General features: G+C 41.3%; 1 protein-coding gene across 1 annotated transcript; it reads left to right on the plus strand.

Annotated features, from left to right (window-relative positions):
* The first annotated feature begins 3,792 nt into the window (after positions 1-3,792).
* On the plus strand, positions 3,793-11,216 carry LOC138585276 (cytospin-A-like). Its single transcript, XM_069657563.1, has 11 exons — positions 3,793-3,853; positions 4,339-4,815; positions 5,701-5,774; positions 5,936-6,564; positions 6,649-6,736; positions 6,828-6,903; positions 6,999-7,035; positions 8,161-8,257; positions 8,344-8,460; positions 10,282-10,341; positions 10,449-11,216. Exons 1-11 carry the CDS (start codon positions 3,793-3,795, stop codon positions 10,536-10,538), a joined length of 1,806 nt encoding a protein of 601 aa, XP_069513664.1. The 3' UTR covers positions 10,539-11,216.
* Positions 11,217-16,905: the final 5,689 nt, after the last annotated feature.

A 16,905-nucleotide genomic window follows, 5' to 3' on the forward strand; every position in this document is an offset into this window, starting at 1 on the left:
CTCACAGCTAGAAGGTTCCTGGTTAGAATCCGGTTCAGACAAAGTGGGCCTTTCTGTGTGGAGTTTGCACGTTCTCCCTGTGCATGTGTGGTTTCCCTCCGGGTACTCTGGCATCCTCTCACAGTCCAAAGAAATGCTCGTTAGGTTCATTGGTGACTCTAAAATTGCCCGTAGGTGTGAATGTGAGCGTGAAAGGTTGTCTGTCTCCATGTGTCAGCCCTGATTGATTGGCCTCTCGTCCAATGAAAGTTGGGATAGGCTCCAGCCTATGGAGCCCATCCCCAAATGGAAAACTCTAAATAATACTTTCTCTTTATCCTTTCAGTGCTGCATTTGGACACTGGGGGGCATCAGAGACAATCTATCTCACTGTGCTCTGTCCATGGTGCTGAAACAGACATGCCCAACGTGACCTACAGTATTCCAACTACACTTTATATATTAACAATACTTGAAAGTCTTCGTCTGTCATCTTCATGGTGCTGAAGTGTTGAAATAAAGAAAAACTGGCAATTTGTTTAGAAATTATATTTTCCAGAATCTGACAAATCCAAGACTTTACCTGGATATCCTTATAACTGACTACCATGCTACCTGAGCAACATTCAATACACTATTCTTATCTTTCTACTGTTACAGTTTTCTCCACATTGATTTCCATTTTGTCTCTGTCCTCATCCTCTTGTATCAAATCAGCCAAAAGACTAACAATCAGGATATACTGAATGTATGTATAAAATGTTGTATACTGCATGTTTCACTTGTTTTCTTCCCATCAGTGCCTCTATACTTTCAAAACCTGTTCCTTATTCATTTATATATATCTAAAGCATGGTCTGAGACTATTTGTCCCCCTGACAGGCCGGCCCCTGTGTAAGGGACCTAGAGAGGTTTACTAAGACTCTATCTTTAATGTTTAAAGATTCATTTCAATTGTGACTTTTAAAGTACCCCAATGGTTTATACATGTTTTGACACAAACATATTTCAGCATCATACTAATTCCGGCTTTGTGTTTATCTTATTTTATTTATTCTCACTCAATGCGTCATAATTCTGTAACTTTCCTCTGCATTCATTAGCTTAAGAGAGTATTTAAAACTTCTAGCCAGTTTGGACCAGTACAAAACCAGTGGGCCAACTGGAACCTCTTGATGACAGTTTTACATGTTCTGGACTTACGTAATTAAAAACGTTATGTAGGCTAAATATTTTTAAGATTGTCTGTCTTTCTTTTCCTGTCATGTCTTTTGAGGTATGACAGATGTACTGTGACGTAATCCGGACGGCGTGAAGCTGTCACCTGTTACCCGCGTGCAGCTGCCACACCTGCATTTAAAGATAATTAGCCTCCAGCCGGTCTAACTGCTTCCTCGCGCTGCACCTCAACCAGTACTGCATTGTAATCATTAGACTAGGCTTCAAATGATTTAGTCCTTTTCACTTGTGTGAAAACGTTTCATCTAAATAATGACATTAAATCCACCCATGTCGTCGGTCCAACGTGCAGCTTCTACGCAACCAGTTTGTTTCTGCCTCCTTCTCTGCTTTTTGTCGCATTGGATTTAAAGGCGAAGCAGAGTTGGATATTAATCGGAATTGGACCCCAAGTTATACATGGTGGCTGCCTTTCTACAAGCTAGCTGTGTGGGATGTCGGAGAAACATGATTGTCAGTAACTCAGACAGTGTCCTGCGCTGAATTCGGGAGGGCAGACGGGACGCTGAAAACCCCGACAGAGAGGTCGAGACACCCGGAGAAGGAACCTGTCGGACAGCCGCGGACCAAACTGGAAGGCTTCCAGCTGGCCGGCTGAGCAGGTAGGATGAATGAATGAAATTGCAGGGTGTCAACGTGTGCTAACTGTCGTTTATTTATTGCAACGTTTGTCACAGCCAATGTTGCTTCACAAAATAAAATCGTCTTCACGATTCAGATTATTTTTGGGGAGAAAACGTGACTCCAAACTTCATTTAGCAGCTGGCTAATTTAATGTTGCGTGGCTCTTTGAAGGCAGGGATGTGTTACACAGCAAACGTTCAAGACATTCTACAGATTGATTAAAATGACTCGTTAATACGGCAAACAATTCACTAAGCAACCGCTCGATTTAATAATGATCTTGGTTTTAAATTAAGTTCTCTTTATAGGTGCGTCACAGGAAACTAAATATATGCCGAATTCCCCTGGGAATACTGCTGATGTGTTACTGTGGTTAGTTATGGCGGGTTATGTACGAAGTGCCCTAATAACCACGGAGACCTTAAATTAATCGGTTTTTCAATGGAGATTTTACAGGGAATCTTCGATGTGTTTTCAAGAATTAATTCCAAGGCACTGCAGTGTAAACTGTGTTTACCTTGCTAAAAAAGACATTAAAAAATCTGTAGATCGTTGTTGTGCAACACATTTATGTAACTATGTCAAATAAATGTAATATGTCTTCTTCATTCATGCTGGTACAGTGACTTTTGCACTGTTCAATAACAAACAATAATGCAACTCTCATGTCTGTTCTGCACTAAATGAGCAAAGGTCTTGTTATCAGGCTCTTGTATTGACATGTTGCATATGTTTTGTACTGCTGATCAGAGTTCAGCATTGAGTCATGTTGATGTATTTTATCCCCTTCAGTCCTGACAGCAGTGGACCTCACAAAACAGAGGGAACAGTGAAGGACACAGGGGTCGCCTGTCAAGATAACCCGCCCCTGCTGGATCATGGGTAACCATAATGGCAAAGAAAGCCACGGCACCACAGGTACATGAGGATATTACTTTTATTTTTAATCATTTTTTCCAAATATAACAGAGAGAATACAACCGTTTTTTAGATTGCTGCACTGCACAAGCCTGCTTTTTCACTCCGGCTTGAATTGACACCTTTATTTTGTTCATTATACCGTTACACTGACAGTCTATTTTTAGACTATGTCTTCATGCTTCCAAGGCAGAACATGCCACATGTTCTTTGTTTCAGTGTCGGTCCTGTCCCGTCTAATCCAGGTGAAAATATACAGGTTTGCAATCAGAAAAAGAAACATTGTCTGAAGTTCTTATTCTTCTGTGATGCAAACAAGTAACAGACACCAGTTGTGTGCACCAATTCATTTTCAGTTACAATAGCAGATTTTTCAGGTTTACACATAAAAGTAAACAAAGGTGAGCACAGTGATTCATTGTATCATTCTGTTTACATAAAGCGCACAGTGATATTGCACAGAAGTTGTACGAATCATATTCTTAACTAAAGTGTGCCACCAAACCAGGAATGAGGAAACACTGATATTAGAAAGCCAGACACAAATGTTTGTAGAAGGTTTTTATGTACATTTCCACTGATTGACCCTCTGTGTTTGTACTCTGTGTGTAAGTCGGTCATGATCACTAAAACAGCTCTTGGCAGACACAGGAAGTGATTAATCAGAAGTTTCCTGTTAAATAAAAAACTGTATCCCAGAGGGTTTGTTAAAGCGGCAGCAGATTTTTTTAGCCTCCCTCATGCCTTCAGTATCCTTTATTTCACAGCCAGCTGTCATTTAGCTCAGCTAATGTGTGAAATGTCCCCCGTGCGGCCTTACACCTCTTGCTGTCTAACTGTAGACATTCAGCCTTCTGTTCTCTTAGTTTAATTGCCACTTACAGCTGTTTAAAATGCTGCTCATTGTTTCCCTCACTTGGCTGTCAGCATGCAGGAAGTAGGTAGCTCAGGCTAGAGGGTGAGAATAGCTCCCCTGCTGTAGCCGAGCAGACTACATCATGCTGCTGCTGCTGTGGTGCTGGCAGGGAAATGATGAGTCTGCAGAATCCTGCAGCACAACACAAGGACAAGGAGGATGAAGGAGCAGGGAAAGGTCTGAAATGAACAGGTGGAACCACTGTAGCAAATGCACTCCGTAAACCGAATGTAATCACTCCAAATACCTTAAAAATGTATTCATGGGCTGCGTGGTTTATGTAGAGTGCTGGCAGCACTGATGATGGATGTAATGGACTCGTGGCAGCAGTGAGCGCAGCTGTTGGATAGCAGATCAGGGTAAAATCACCTCTTCCTGGATCTTGCCACATGGGGGAATAGTGTGTGAGTATTTTCCTGCCAAGACTTGAGAGAGGAGAGGCTTTTTGCTGCATCAGTCAGGCCAGGGCAGTAAATAAGGGAGCGGACACAGAGTGCTTACATCTGCATCGAGGAAAGGAAGAGGGGGGCTCTGCCCTCAGCACACTTTTCATCTTATTTTAGATTATTTTAAGACAAGGCTGTCCTGTGTTTCTATTTTAGCTCTCTAATGTTCCCTTTTTTTTTTTACTCCCTCCTCTGTTTACCATTTCGTCCTCTCAGGCTCTCCTCTAGATTTCTTCCACACGCCTCCCACCACGCCCTCAGATGCCGAGCTGACTGCCATGGCCCTGTCCTCTGCAGCTTCCTCTAATACTGCACAGACGCCGTCACCAGCCGGCAGCAGCACCACCCCCTCCACCACCTCTCCAATCGCAGACTGGACACAGAAGCTGTCTGCTCCCTCAGAATGGGCTGTGATAAGCGTAGACGGCATCACCTGCTCAGAGGGAAATGTGAGCGATGCCGCAGCGAGGAGCAGGAAGGCAGAGCTCAGCCCGGGCAGCCCAACGTCCCTGCCTCCGTCCAGAGCATCGCCCTCAGAGCAGAGCTGGCAGGAGCGGGATAGTGGGCTGGAGCCGCAGCCTGCAGCAGAGAGAGCCGGAGAGGAGATGACCCTGGTCTTACTCAGTCTGATGGAGCACTACAGGACCTCACTGGGCCTGAGCCCTAACACTGATGTTACCACAGGAGCAGTAGGTAGGTCCTCTGGTGTCTGCATTATTTTAATATTTTGTTTTCTTAGGGATGAAGCCATTACTGACCTCTTCTGGATATCTGAAGAAACTTGATGACTGTGTTAGGTGGGAGAAGACAACTTAAAGAGATACTTCAATGATAGGATTTGCTTGCAAGACAAATTAAAGAGAGAGTGGTCAATATTTAAAGAGGAGAGGCCGACTCATTTCTTGTTCTATCACTCATGCTGTGAAACTGCGCTATATGTTGCTCTTGTGTAAATAGCAACATAAATAACTATCTTCATAGCAGCTGTAACACTCCTTTCCCACTGGTCAAAAAACCCGCTAACACCCGGCTTGTTCGCTTAATGAGAAAGGTTACAATCTGCATTCAGACCCGGGTCAAACAACGCTGCAGTAGACTCGGGTGATTATCACCTCGGCTCAGATCGGCATTGATGGGAACACAAAACCCGTGTCGACACGCTAATCTCCGCCCCCTTTCCGCGCGATGCTATGCTCCGCCGGTAACTTCTGCGACTCCTTGTCATCTCAGCTACAAATTCCGCCCGTCTCCGTCCGAGCAGCGCTCGAACATCAATCAAATTTGTCAGCAGCGAGTTTGATAAACAGACTAAATGAGTAATAGATACAATAAAGACCTAACCACCGTAACATCTTCACTGTTTACTAACCCTGTATCGGGCGCGTTTGTGACGTCAGACGGTGACGCAGCAGAAATAAGACCACAAGGAGTATACTCCACTGGCAATGGGAAAAGAGACAATCGGCATCTATAGGCGGGTCTTCCCGGGTCTGAAAAACCTAACAAGCCTATTTTGGTGGGAAAGGGGTGTAAAATTTGTTTCTGAACCTTGTGTGCTTCTTTTGTTCAACCTGTCAGAGCTGCTCAGGCGCCTGATCACACAGAAAGATGATCTGGCTGAGGAGGTGGACACACTGAGAGAGACACTCAGGGTGAGTTGGAACTAAAGCTCCCAAGAATATGATAATTATATTATTGTTGTTCTGTTGTTTTTCCTTGCCGTTTAAGTCCTACTAAATATAATTATTATCATGTTTTATCACTGCAGCATACATATTGGAATTCTGTCCTCTTCTTTTGTCTTCCATGACAGACAGAGAGGCTTGAATGGCAGCAGTTCCAGAGTGACCTGCAGGTCGCGGTGTCTGTGGCCGACCGGCTTCGGGTTGAGTCAGAGCAGGCCCTAGATCTCCTGCAGGAGAGCCAGAAGGCTGTGAAAGAGCAGTTAGCTCAGGCCCTCAGCAGACAGCAGGAGAAGGAGCGAGAGTTTGAAAGTCTGAGAGCCGAGCACAGAGACGTCTGCCTCAAACTGACTGAACTCACCAAACAGCAGCAACAGGAGCGGGCCGAGCTGGATGCCCTGAGGAACGCCTGCAGACTGAAAGACTCCACAGCCTGTGACAAACAGGCAGAGAAACGAGACTCTGAGAGGGGGCAAGGGGAGGAAATACAAAAAGTCCTAGAGGAGAAACCCAGGGAAGTTGAAGCTGACGCTGAAGCAAATGTTGAAAAGCATGAAGAGAACGTAACAAATCAAGAGGTGGATGCTCAAGTTGTGGGTCATGATCCTGAGGAGCCAAACGGATCAGGGAGCCTGCTTCTGAAAGGAAAGGGGGTGGCAGAGGGATACCTTCGCAGTTTGGCTCTATTGGAGAAGAAGAAAGATGAGGGACGTGGGCAGAGAGATCCAAGGAGGATTGTTATGCTGTCTGAAAGATCCTGGTGAGTCGACATTAACGCACACATCACAGTCACAACAACAAATAGAAGACAGTTTTATAATACGTGCAAAAAAATGTCTTGTAGGAGTCTCTCTCGTCTTCCACTCCCAACTGAACCCTCTGGTGAAAATGGGACCCCAAAAAACACAAGCACAACACTGCCCCTATGCAAGGTATAAGAGCTGTTGAACTGGTATGAACTATTTGTTTATGACCGAGTATGTTGTCATATCAGTCTGTGGTGTCATTTCTAAACGTTTCCAGAAAGAAGAGCTTCCAAACCGGAGGAGGTTGGACCGGGTTTTACAGCGGCAGGACAGCTGGTCCAGCTTCTACACAGGTAAGCTTAAACTTGGACGAAACCACCTTTATGTTTCTCTATACAGTGTAGTAAGTTAACAGTTGTATGACTCTGGCTGCATGTTTGTCCTGCAGGAAAACAGGATGAGGACCAAAGCTCAGATTCCATCAAGTAAGTTACTATTAAGTCTTTTTTCTTTGTTGCTCTCAACAGACACTGAACTGTATTTGTTAAAGAGATGGAGGGGTTATTATTTAGCATAAATGTGTTCAAATCAACCAGGAAGTCTCATTCAAACTGAACCACAGGCTGCTTTCCAGTATCTCTACTTCTTTACAATAACTTAGATTATAAAGGATTTATCATGTCCCTTTGAAAAACAGGATGTCCTACTATATTTAGTCCTATTATGCAGTTTTTTGGCTATTGGGAACCACGATCCTCTGCACAACAGAAGATGTGTCAAATCGACTGTGGAATTGCAGCTGCAGTACATTCTGTACTATGGTAAAAAAATATATATACATATGCGATTTGCAGCACAGGAACAGCCTTCAGTAGAACAATTTGCACTCTTGAATCTACTGTACAATTTGCAGCTCTACTTCTGCAATTCCTTTTTAACAGCTAAAACACAACTGTTAATATTGGCCCTAAAGTGCTAATCTCAAAGATCTCAGTTTCGTTCTCTTTGGCGGCACCTATGGTGATAAACAGTAATTGCAGGAGCACACTTCCCAGATATCCAGACAGTGTTGCATGTGTGACGTCCACGGTTGGCTCCGGTTGATTTTCCTGGCTGACGGTCACTTTCCTTTTCAGACTGTTTGCTTCATCTGAGCGTCGAGTTTGTTTCTTTTTCTTTTGATTTTCACTTCTTTTTGAAGTTGTATCTGTAGTCATCCATCTTTTCTTTGTTTGTTCAGCCATAGTAGATTACTGTTTACTCGCAACACTTGCAGAGAGCGGAAAAGCAGCTGCTTAGCTCCGCCTACCCTCTGATGGATAACGCGTCACTAACTGGGCGCCGCTTGTGATTTTTCTCTGTGAAAGTCACCACCGACACTCAGTCTGTAATCCTGCAATTGCAAAGGCTTTCATCAGTGGGCCATAGGCTCAGTCACCATTGTGTTACCTCATTCTGTGATAGATAGTGACTTAACAGACATTTATTTAAATGAAAATCTTTGCGATTATCACTTTAAACTAATTGTATTATACTTTTTGTTGTTTGTTAAAGAACTCTGTAGCTATGTTATTATAAAAAACTGGTATAACTTTGTCCTACCTTCGCAGACCTCAGGATGGTTTCAGTGCTCTGCTGAGGCGTCACGGCGGCTCCAGAAGAAACTCCCTGCTGCGCTGGTGCCAGGGTCGTACCTTAGGTTATCAGGTCAGAGGGGAGAAATAATAATAATTTAGGAAGAACCTTTTTTACCTGATTAAAATCATGTCCTCATTTAGTATGTTTTGTGGCAGAATATTGAGATCACAAACTTCAGCAGCAGCTGGGAGGACGGTTTGGCGTTCTGTGCCGTTTATCACACGTATTTACCAACTCACATCCAGTACGACGTCCTCAATCCAGCAGAAAAGGTAAATCTGTTGCTGTCGACCCTTTATACAAAAGAAACAATTATAAGCACATAATATAATTGCCCCTACGAAATCCCAATTCTTCCGCTGCACATATATGTTAAAGAAGAAAAACAAATCAGCTATTCAGTCATAAATATAGTCTATAACAGTGGTCCTAGGACCCCTGGGGGTCCATGAAATAATTATAAAAAATGTATAACAAATTATAAAATTCTGCTGTATCATTAAAAAACGCATGTCTACAGATGATGACCATTTACGCCAATGAAACAGTCATATTGTGTCCCTTACTCCCGCCCACATTAGCTTTGGACCAATAGAAACTGACATGACTCTGACACATCACGTCAATCTGTCATGACTCACTCAACGAACCGTTCCTGCAGCTGTGTTGCTGCTGTTAATTTTCTGAAAGCTTTTAAGATCAATTACTTTTTTAACTACTAATTAATAAATGCTGTCAAACTGAGTCCACAAGCAATTAGAATAAAATGAGCCTCTGATTATAAAGTGTTTAAGTGGTGTTAACATGATTATAATTGAAATGTTTTTCTGTTTAACAAGTATTTAGGTTGATTTAGGTTTTACAATACAAATAGTTCCGATGGAATCAAAGAGTGCAAATGTTAGTAAGCATATGCTTAATTGGTTTTACGATTATGAGGGGGTCCTTAAAAAATGTTGTGCCCTGTGAGGGGGCCAGATTCACATATTCTTAAGATAAAACTTAGGAAGATTTGTAAGAAAAAAATGTAGGAAGTTCATAAGAATGTTATTAATTGCAATTCATGATTATTTTCTTAGTCAGTCTTATTTCGTACGAACTTTATTTTCTTACTTACTAACTTCTTAGATGACATGAACTATGTATGTAAATTAGGCCCGTCATTATTGACTACAAGGGACTGAAGTGTTATTTCAATTTATTAAAATAAGCATGGGTGTCAACAATATAATACAAATTATAAAAATAATAATAACAATATTTATCTGTCCATTGATTCATAATACAAAAAAACCCTGTATGAACTGTAGTTCATTGATTTATTTAAATAGGTAACTTCAAGCACAGGAAAATATTCAAACATTAGTGACTGGCTTTGGTTAAAGGCCCTTTAAATGTTCACTGTCTCATTTGCTAGCTTAACTTCAGTAGATATGAGATGTACACCATAAACAATCGTGACATGCTAACATTCTAAATAAATGTATAATTAAATGTAACTATTGTAAGTGAACCTACTGAAACTGAAATTCAGTGAATTGATTGTTTATGTTAAATATGTTTAAATGAATGAATGTAGAGGCTGACCTTTTCACTGTCACAATTTTCAGACACACTTAAAGTTGTGAAGAAACTTATGAAGAAATGTAAGAACTTTGCTTTCAAAAATCTCATTCAGTCTTAGGTTTTTTCTTATGAAGAAACATAAGAAGAAAGTTAGGAAAAACACAAGAGCTTTATTCAGGAATTGTTCTTAACTTTTTTCTTACTACTAAAGTTACGAAGGAAATGGCACTTAAGAAGATATTTTTCCTCAGACTGCTTCGTGAATCTGGCCCTATAATACGTAAAAGTAGACGTACATGTTATGACTGACTTAAATAATTCTTCTCTCACTTTAAAGTTTACTCACAGGTGTGTCTGATCATGGATTCTGGATGTCAATAATTTGTACTCACTTTCTAAACAATAGTGACTTTTACGTGATAAACAGTGTTTAGTACACTTATTTATTTAATTTATTTAATTCCTATAACTGAAAGATATGTCTGTATAAAAACGCATTCCTGCTTCTGACTCAAACTTTTTTGCAGAAAGAAAATCTGGACCTAGCCTTTAAGACAGGAGAGAGTGTGGGAATCACAGCCACACTGGTAAGAAATTATTAATAGCTCACTTCTGATGTTTTATTTTACCATAAATATTCAGAAAGTCACTTCAAACCAGCTGCGTCCACTTCCTTCTGATGTTATCTTTCAAGACAGCGGAGGAGATGCTGAAGGCAGACGGGCCAGACTGGCAGAAGGTCCTGGGTTATGTCGAAAGCATTTTCCGTCACTTTGAGATGTGAAGTCTCTCGTCCTGCTCTTCTGCTTGTTGTGACTGAAGGATTGAAACTCTGTTCACCACAAGAGGGAGCTCTACTCATTATGATCTCCTCAGCCAGGAGTTAAAATATAAGCAATATTCGATTTTATGACATGATTTTATGTTTAACTGCACAGACAGGATTGATACTGACAAGCAGATGAAAGAGACCTTGGACTTTTTAATTTTTTACATAGCATCTGTTCAGCTCAAAAAAGCTGCTGGGTGATGAAGTACGAGACACACGAACAATCAGCACAAGAAACGAACCTTACTTTCACATTTGTTACTGGGTGCACTGGTTTTGCACTGTTCTGCCTTTTTAAAAAAACAATGAGCACTTTGAGTAAACTTGTGTTGTTTTTTTTTTAAGAATATGGGCACTAGTTTTATTTTTCTTTACTAATTTATTTTTATCATGAACCTGCTACGATGTCTGCATGCACCTTAACTTTAAACCCACAAAACAAAGGACGAGGGGCAGACTGGTTTTATATGTAACGCTACGGATCTTTTAACTTTAAAAATGCAGTCTGTCTAAGGAAAGTTTCCTTTGATTATGTATATATGTATATGTGTGTAAGCGCTTCCGTATTTTTAAACACATGGTAACTATATGAAGATGCTGTTGCCAAAGCCTTATTGCAATAATAAAGTTATGTATATGCAAGTTCTTGTTTTCTTTCCCACATTCATACCCCACAGATTCACATTTTTACATTTACATTTTTACAATATTTGTTTGTTTGTGCAATTAGGACAAAAAAACCTGACATATCTTAGGCGCCGGCCTCCTGTATCTGTTTTAACCTTATAGCTACATAGCAAGAGTTACTGGCTTACTTGCTAGCTGCGACAGCTAACTGCTTGTCTTTTAGGTCGGCAGGTACATAGGGGCCCAACCCAAATCTCCACACTCAAGCACTCTGAAGCTCATTCCCGCTGAGTGTTTGAGTGCTTTGCTGTCCCACTGTCAGGACTCTGATGCAGACTTGGTGGCCTTCAGCCCCCGACTAAATGTAAACAAATGTTTGAATAATGAAGTAGTATTACATAAAGTTTTAAATGTAGTATCAGAAAAGTATGGAAGCCCATTTCCGCTAGTAAAAAAAAAAGGGAAAATTTGGCCTTGATTAAGAAAAAAACGCAAATGTTAAGTCATAATTATGAGATAAAGTCGAAATCATGAGATACAAAGACGAAATTATGAGATAAAGGAGATGAAATTATGAGATTAAGTCATAAATATGAGATAAAAAGACATAATTATGAGAGAAGTCAAAATTATTAGATGCGCAACTCATAATTTTGACTTTGTCTCATAATAATGACTTAACATTTGTGTTTTTTTTAATCAAGGATAAGTTTTCTTTTTTATTACTGGTGGAAATGGGCTTCCATAGCAAAAGGGAGCCCTAACTTCATTGTTTTTTTGTTTTGTTTTTTATACATTTTTTATTGAAAAATGTTTGCGTAGAAAAAACATGACACAACTTGTATTTTGTACCTTATTCACCCCCCACCCCGGCGACCAATATACGCCCCACCCCAGATCTCTCAACCCTAAAACAAAATCTTAACCACACATTAAGGTCGATCACGCTGTGTCATTTCTTTAACTGCCTTATAAGCTGCACTGCATGCCCGGAGAGTCTTAATGGAAGCTCCATGCATTCGGGCCACGGACCACTCCATCAGGGCTATTTCCAGAACAGAGCTGGCCCACTGTTGCCAGGTCAAACAATGTGGCAGTTGCCATCTTAAGGCCAACATTTTTTTTGCTGCAGTGAGACCAGCACATGGTATGCGCTTTTGCTGCATAGACAAATCTAAAGAATAATCGTCGTTAAGTAATAGTAAAGATGGTGAAAGCGGGATTCTGGTTTCAAGCATGTCACTGGATGTTATTAAAATATGAATTTTACTACATCAGGACATTCCCCGTATACATGCATGAAGGATCCCAAGGCACTGAGTGGACACAGGTCACAATTAGGAGATGTAATGATCTTCATAGAGTAAAGTCTTCTGGGGGCAAGGTACATTCTATGAGCAAATTTATAGATGTATGACACAAATTTCCCCACACTGTTTCCCAACAAATCTCCTCAACATTGAAGTCCCTATGCCATGCAGCTTCAACTGGTAAAGCTTTGCAAGGTACAGAGATACATTCGTAGAGTTTGGATACCATCCCCTGTGTCCGTTCAGCTGTAGCTAATATTCTGTGAAGAGGATGTGTAGGGAGCGCTGATCCCCATGGCACACCATATGCCCGTAAGATAGCAGATAGAAGAAAAAAGATGAGCCCGGTAAATCATATTCAGCTTGTATGTCATTAAAGGCTCGTAAGCCACTTTTACCATCCAGGTCCTTTAGATCATTAACTCCCCTACTACTCCACTGTGGTGATGTAAAAGGTGTGTTGCCAGTAAGAAGTGAGAAGTTGTTAAAAATCGGCGAATAATTGTGCCATGATGGATCTGCATGTGTGTGTCTCATTACAGTACGGTATGTTGTGAGTAGAAATGAAATTATAGGGCCAAACGTAATTTGGCTTTTTTCAAAGGTATGTTGGAATATACCAAATCCTACAATCTGTGAGGCAACGCGAGATTCTCCTCAATTGGTCTCCAGGAAACTGAAGAACTAGAACTGAACCATGTAGAGAGAGGGCGCAGCACAAAGGACCAGAAGTACATCTTAAAATCTATGCTCTGTCTCGCTGTAGAGTTGTGAGTTTTAAGCGAGGCCTTTTTCCTTTCCTTATGAATTTGGAGATTGACGAGTGAAGCTTTTCCCAGTAGCCAATAGGAAGGGCAAGAGGGATCATAGATGAATAAAAGTTAACACGAGGGAGCACGTCCATTTTCACTATTGATATACGGGCTTGGAATGAATTTGGAAGATATGACCAACGTTCGAAGACCTTCTCTATACGATTATATATACCTTGAAAATTTCGTAGTGCAATAGAAGACGTTGAAGGAAAAAAATCAATGCCGAGATATCTAAAACTTTTAACTACTGGTATATGAGAGGGCAGGGGATTTTGAAGCGCGACTGAGTTTAAATGCATTAATGCTGATTTTTTTCCAGTTAATTTTATATCCAGAAAACAAGCTAAACGAATCAAAAGTGGAAAGCAAATGTGGTATTGAAGGACCTGCGTTACCAACCTAAAGAAGGATATCATCAGATGATATCAGATGATCTGTGTTACAAAAAGTGATGGGATGGACTTACGGATGCTGTCTGATTTTTTGAGCCAATGGTTCAGTGGAGAGGGCAAATAGCAGCGGCGACAAGGGGCAGCGCTGACGTGTTCCCCTACCTACTGGAAACTGGGAAGAACAAATATTGCCAGTGCTGACCATAGCAGATGGGTTTGCATATAAGACTTTAATCATGCTGATGAACTGTGTGCCGAACCCAAATGTTCCCAAAGTTGCCCATAGGTAATCCCACTCTAACCTATCGAATGCTTTTTCAGCATCCAGCGATGAACAGAGCGAGGAGAATCAACACTATCCGCCGCGTGAATGATATGTAGGAAGAGACGCACATTATCAGATGCTAGACGAGTTTTTATGAAACCAGTTTGATCGTTGTGTATCAGTTTTGTACGATGTATCTCTAATCGAGTAGCCAGTACTTAAGCATATAAGCATTCGTGTTAACAAGGGCCATCTTTAACTCTGCTAAGGAAATTGGGGTATTAAGCAATTCAGCATCATTATCAGACAAAGAAGGTAAGTTTAATCCTTGAAGAAATTGTGTACATGTGCTTGTATCGAATGAGATTTCAGATTTAAAGAGGGCAGAATAAAAAGGCTTAAATTCAGTGTTGATATCCCGAGGGTCACTAACAATACGTAGAGGTGTTTTAATGGCCACGATACGAGAGTACTTTTCATTGTTTTTCAGTTTTAAAGTTAAAAGATGACTTGGTCTGTCTCCATTGAAGTAATATGTTCTTCTGGTCCGGTGCATTAAAAACTCTGCTCTACGTCTTAACAAAGAGTTCAGTTCAGTTCCAGTTCAGTTCATCCTCCTCTGTAAAGCCTCTGAGTGTGAGACCTGTTGTTGTGTCACAAGCCGGGTGAGAGTATTCTCCAGCTCGACTACCTTGCTAAGTCTACTTTTGTTAAAGCCCCTGGAAACTCAGCTTGAAATAGCAAAAATGCATATATGATATCAGTTGTGAGTGTGTCATAAAGCATCCACAAAAATCTGAGTGAAAATAAACGTTCAGAACCACTAGAAAATCTTCTTGAAAAACAGCTCGTTTGGCTGTGCAGACAATTTCTCAGGACTGTGTAGGCGTGGCAGCTCCCGTGTTGATTGACACCTGCCGGGGTACGCCTGTCCGAGTTCTCATGGCAACTGTCAACACAACAAGGGCGCATGGGAAAGCAGTGTTTCCTCTAGGATTTTTTTCAGCAGCAGGGTGGTGTTTGTTGTACCACCCAGGTATGTGCGCATGTGAACATCATATCATAACTATCGCTGTCAGGTGATTAAAAAAATGAATCTAATTAATTACAGGCTCTGTAATCATTTGATTTCAATCTCATATATCAATGATTTCTGTGAGAAGCACATAACATGTAGACTTACCCTCTTTCTAGATGGTTATTTTTTACTTCCATACTTTAATTGTATACTTTCTTCTTCACCTCATTAAGTTTTAATTCACAAACTACTTTAATCTGATCACTTTGCTTCAGTCCCCCAACACACCTGCACCTCCGCTCCCTGCACCACTACTGGCCCCGCTCAACCCCCCCGCTTCTGTCTGTCTCTCTGTCTGCTGTGTTGACTGTCTTAAGCAGCAGTCTGTTTAATTAAGTCACAAAAGTTACATATTTTCCCTTTCGCAATAAAGTCCTTACGTGAGTCGCGTGTGCACGAGGGACGTTATTAATGACGTAGCGATCAAAACAATCGATCGTTACCAAATCACCTCCATCTCCTTTTTTAAGCGTTATAAACCACGACAATCAATGTACTTACAGTAGGGACGTACGGAGTCAGACAGACAATATCTCCTCATTTCAGTATGATATTGTGCAGCTTGCTGGAGGGAGATCGCCAGGGGGCTGAAAGTTTGATACTGAGCGCACAGCTGATATGGGCACGTGGATTGTTTACACTGCGTATTAGAACTGCGTATGTATGCCGATGTCAGCGATGCGGAGCGGACCCTCTTTTGCCATTAGAAGTAAACTGGTTCCGCTGTTGTTTATGTGGTTGCCAAGACTTCACGAGTTCACTGTTTCAGTGGTCTTCCTCAATGAGGAGAGGATGGACGATCGTTGATTTGCAGCGGAAATCTCCAAAGAGTCGTTCAAATACAACTTCTGAAGCAGCGGCTGCAACAATTCATTAAATGTATGTGCCGGAAACACTGCTGCTTCTCCAAGTCCGCCGCATTTACAAAATAAAAGAATGACACGTTGTCATCTCAGATGGTGGATGTGCACCCGGGGACAGCACACAGGCATGATGGGGGAAAAAGGCGATCGTTAGGTAGGTAACTGCAACAGGTATGTGCAGAGATGTTCAAGGTATGTGGACACGAGTTAGCGCAGACTCAGAGAGAGGGATTGATCGCGAGCCCAGAAGAGTTATTGCACCTGTGAGGGCGGGGCAACTGCTGTTGATTATTTCACGATTGGTTCAAGAAAATTTATGACGACATAAATATCTTCACTGACCACGCCCAATTTAGCCCCAGCGTCAGGGAAGTTAACAAAGTAAGAATGGCAATAACTCCAGTTTGGTTTAAAAGTCATGCTCTGGGAGGCATGCCCATTAGTGTGAAATGTACTGAGACAATACTGTGGTCTGACAAGGAGCAGGGTTTGATTATTGCATCATGTATCTCAGAGAACGATGAAGCTAATATATAATCTATTCTGGAAAAACTATGATGTCTTGCAGAGTAGAAAGTGTATTGTTTTGATGTAGGATTGATGGCACGGTATAAGTCTGTTAAACTAAACGTAGACAAGAAAATCTTTAGATGCGTTTAACTGGGTGGATGTGGAGCGCTGAACAGATTTATCTAAATCTAAATTCACAAAAGAATTCATGTCCGCACCAAGTACAAGTGAAAAATCCTGAAGATGTAGTAAAGTTGTGGTTAAATTAGGAAAAAACTCTTGTTCATATTGGGAAGGAGCTCGGAGATAAAAGCAAATTTGCGTCCACATACAATGGTCTTGATATAAGAAATCCTACCATCCTCACTGCCAAATTTTCCTAATATGTTCAATGAAAGATGATGTTTCAGTACTACTAGAGAGCCCCTTGTTTTGGTATCTAGCGAAGCGGATGCTGCCACA

This window comes from Semicossyphus pulcher, unplaced genomic scaffold, assembly GCF_022749685.1.
Source record: "Semicossyphus pulcher isolate SPU_LCO1_2020_fin unplaced genomic scaffold, fSemPul1.0.p SCAF_11, whole genome shotgun sequence".
Lineage (NCBI taxonomy): Eukaryota > Metazoa > Chordata > Actinopteri > Labriformes > Labridae > Semicossyphus > Semicossyphus pulcher.

Coding starts and splice junctions, on each gene's coding strand:
- LOC138585276 (XM_069657563.1), top strand. CDS start 3,793: ATGAGTCTGCAGAATCCTGCAGCACAACACAAGGACAAGGAGGATGAA. Junction 3,854..4,338: donor GGATGAAGGAGCAGGGAAAG/GTCTGAAATGAA, acceptor TCGTCCTCTCAG/GCTCTCCTCTAGATTTCTTC. Junction 6,904..6,998: donor CTGGTCCAGCTTCTACACAG/GTAAGCTTAAAC, acceptor TTTGTCCTGCAG/GAAAACAGGATGAGGACCAA.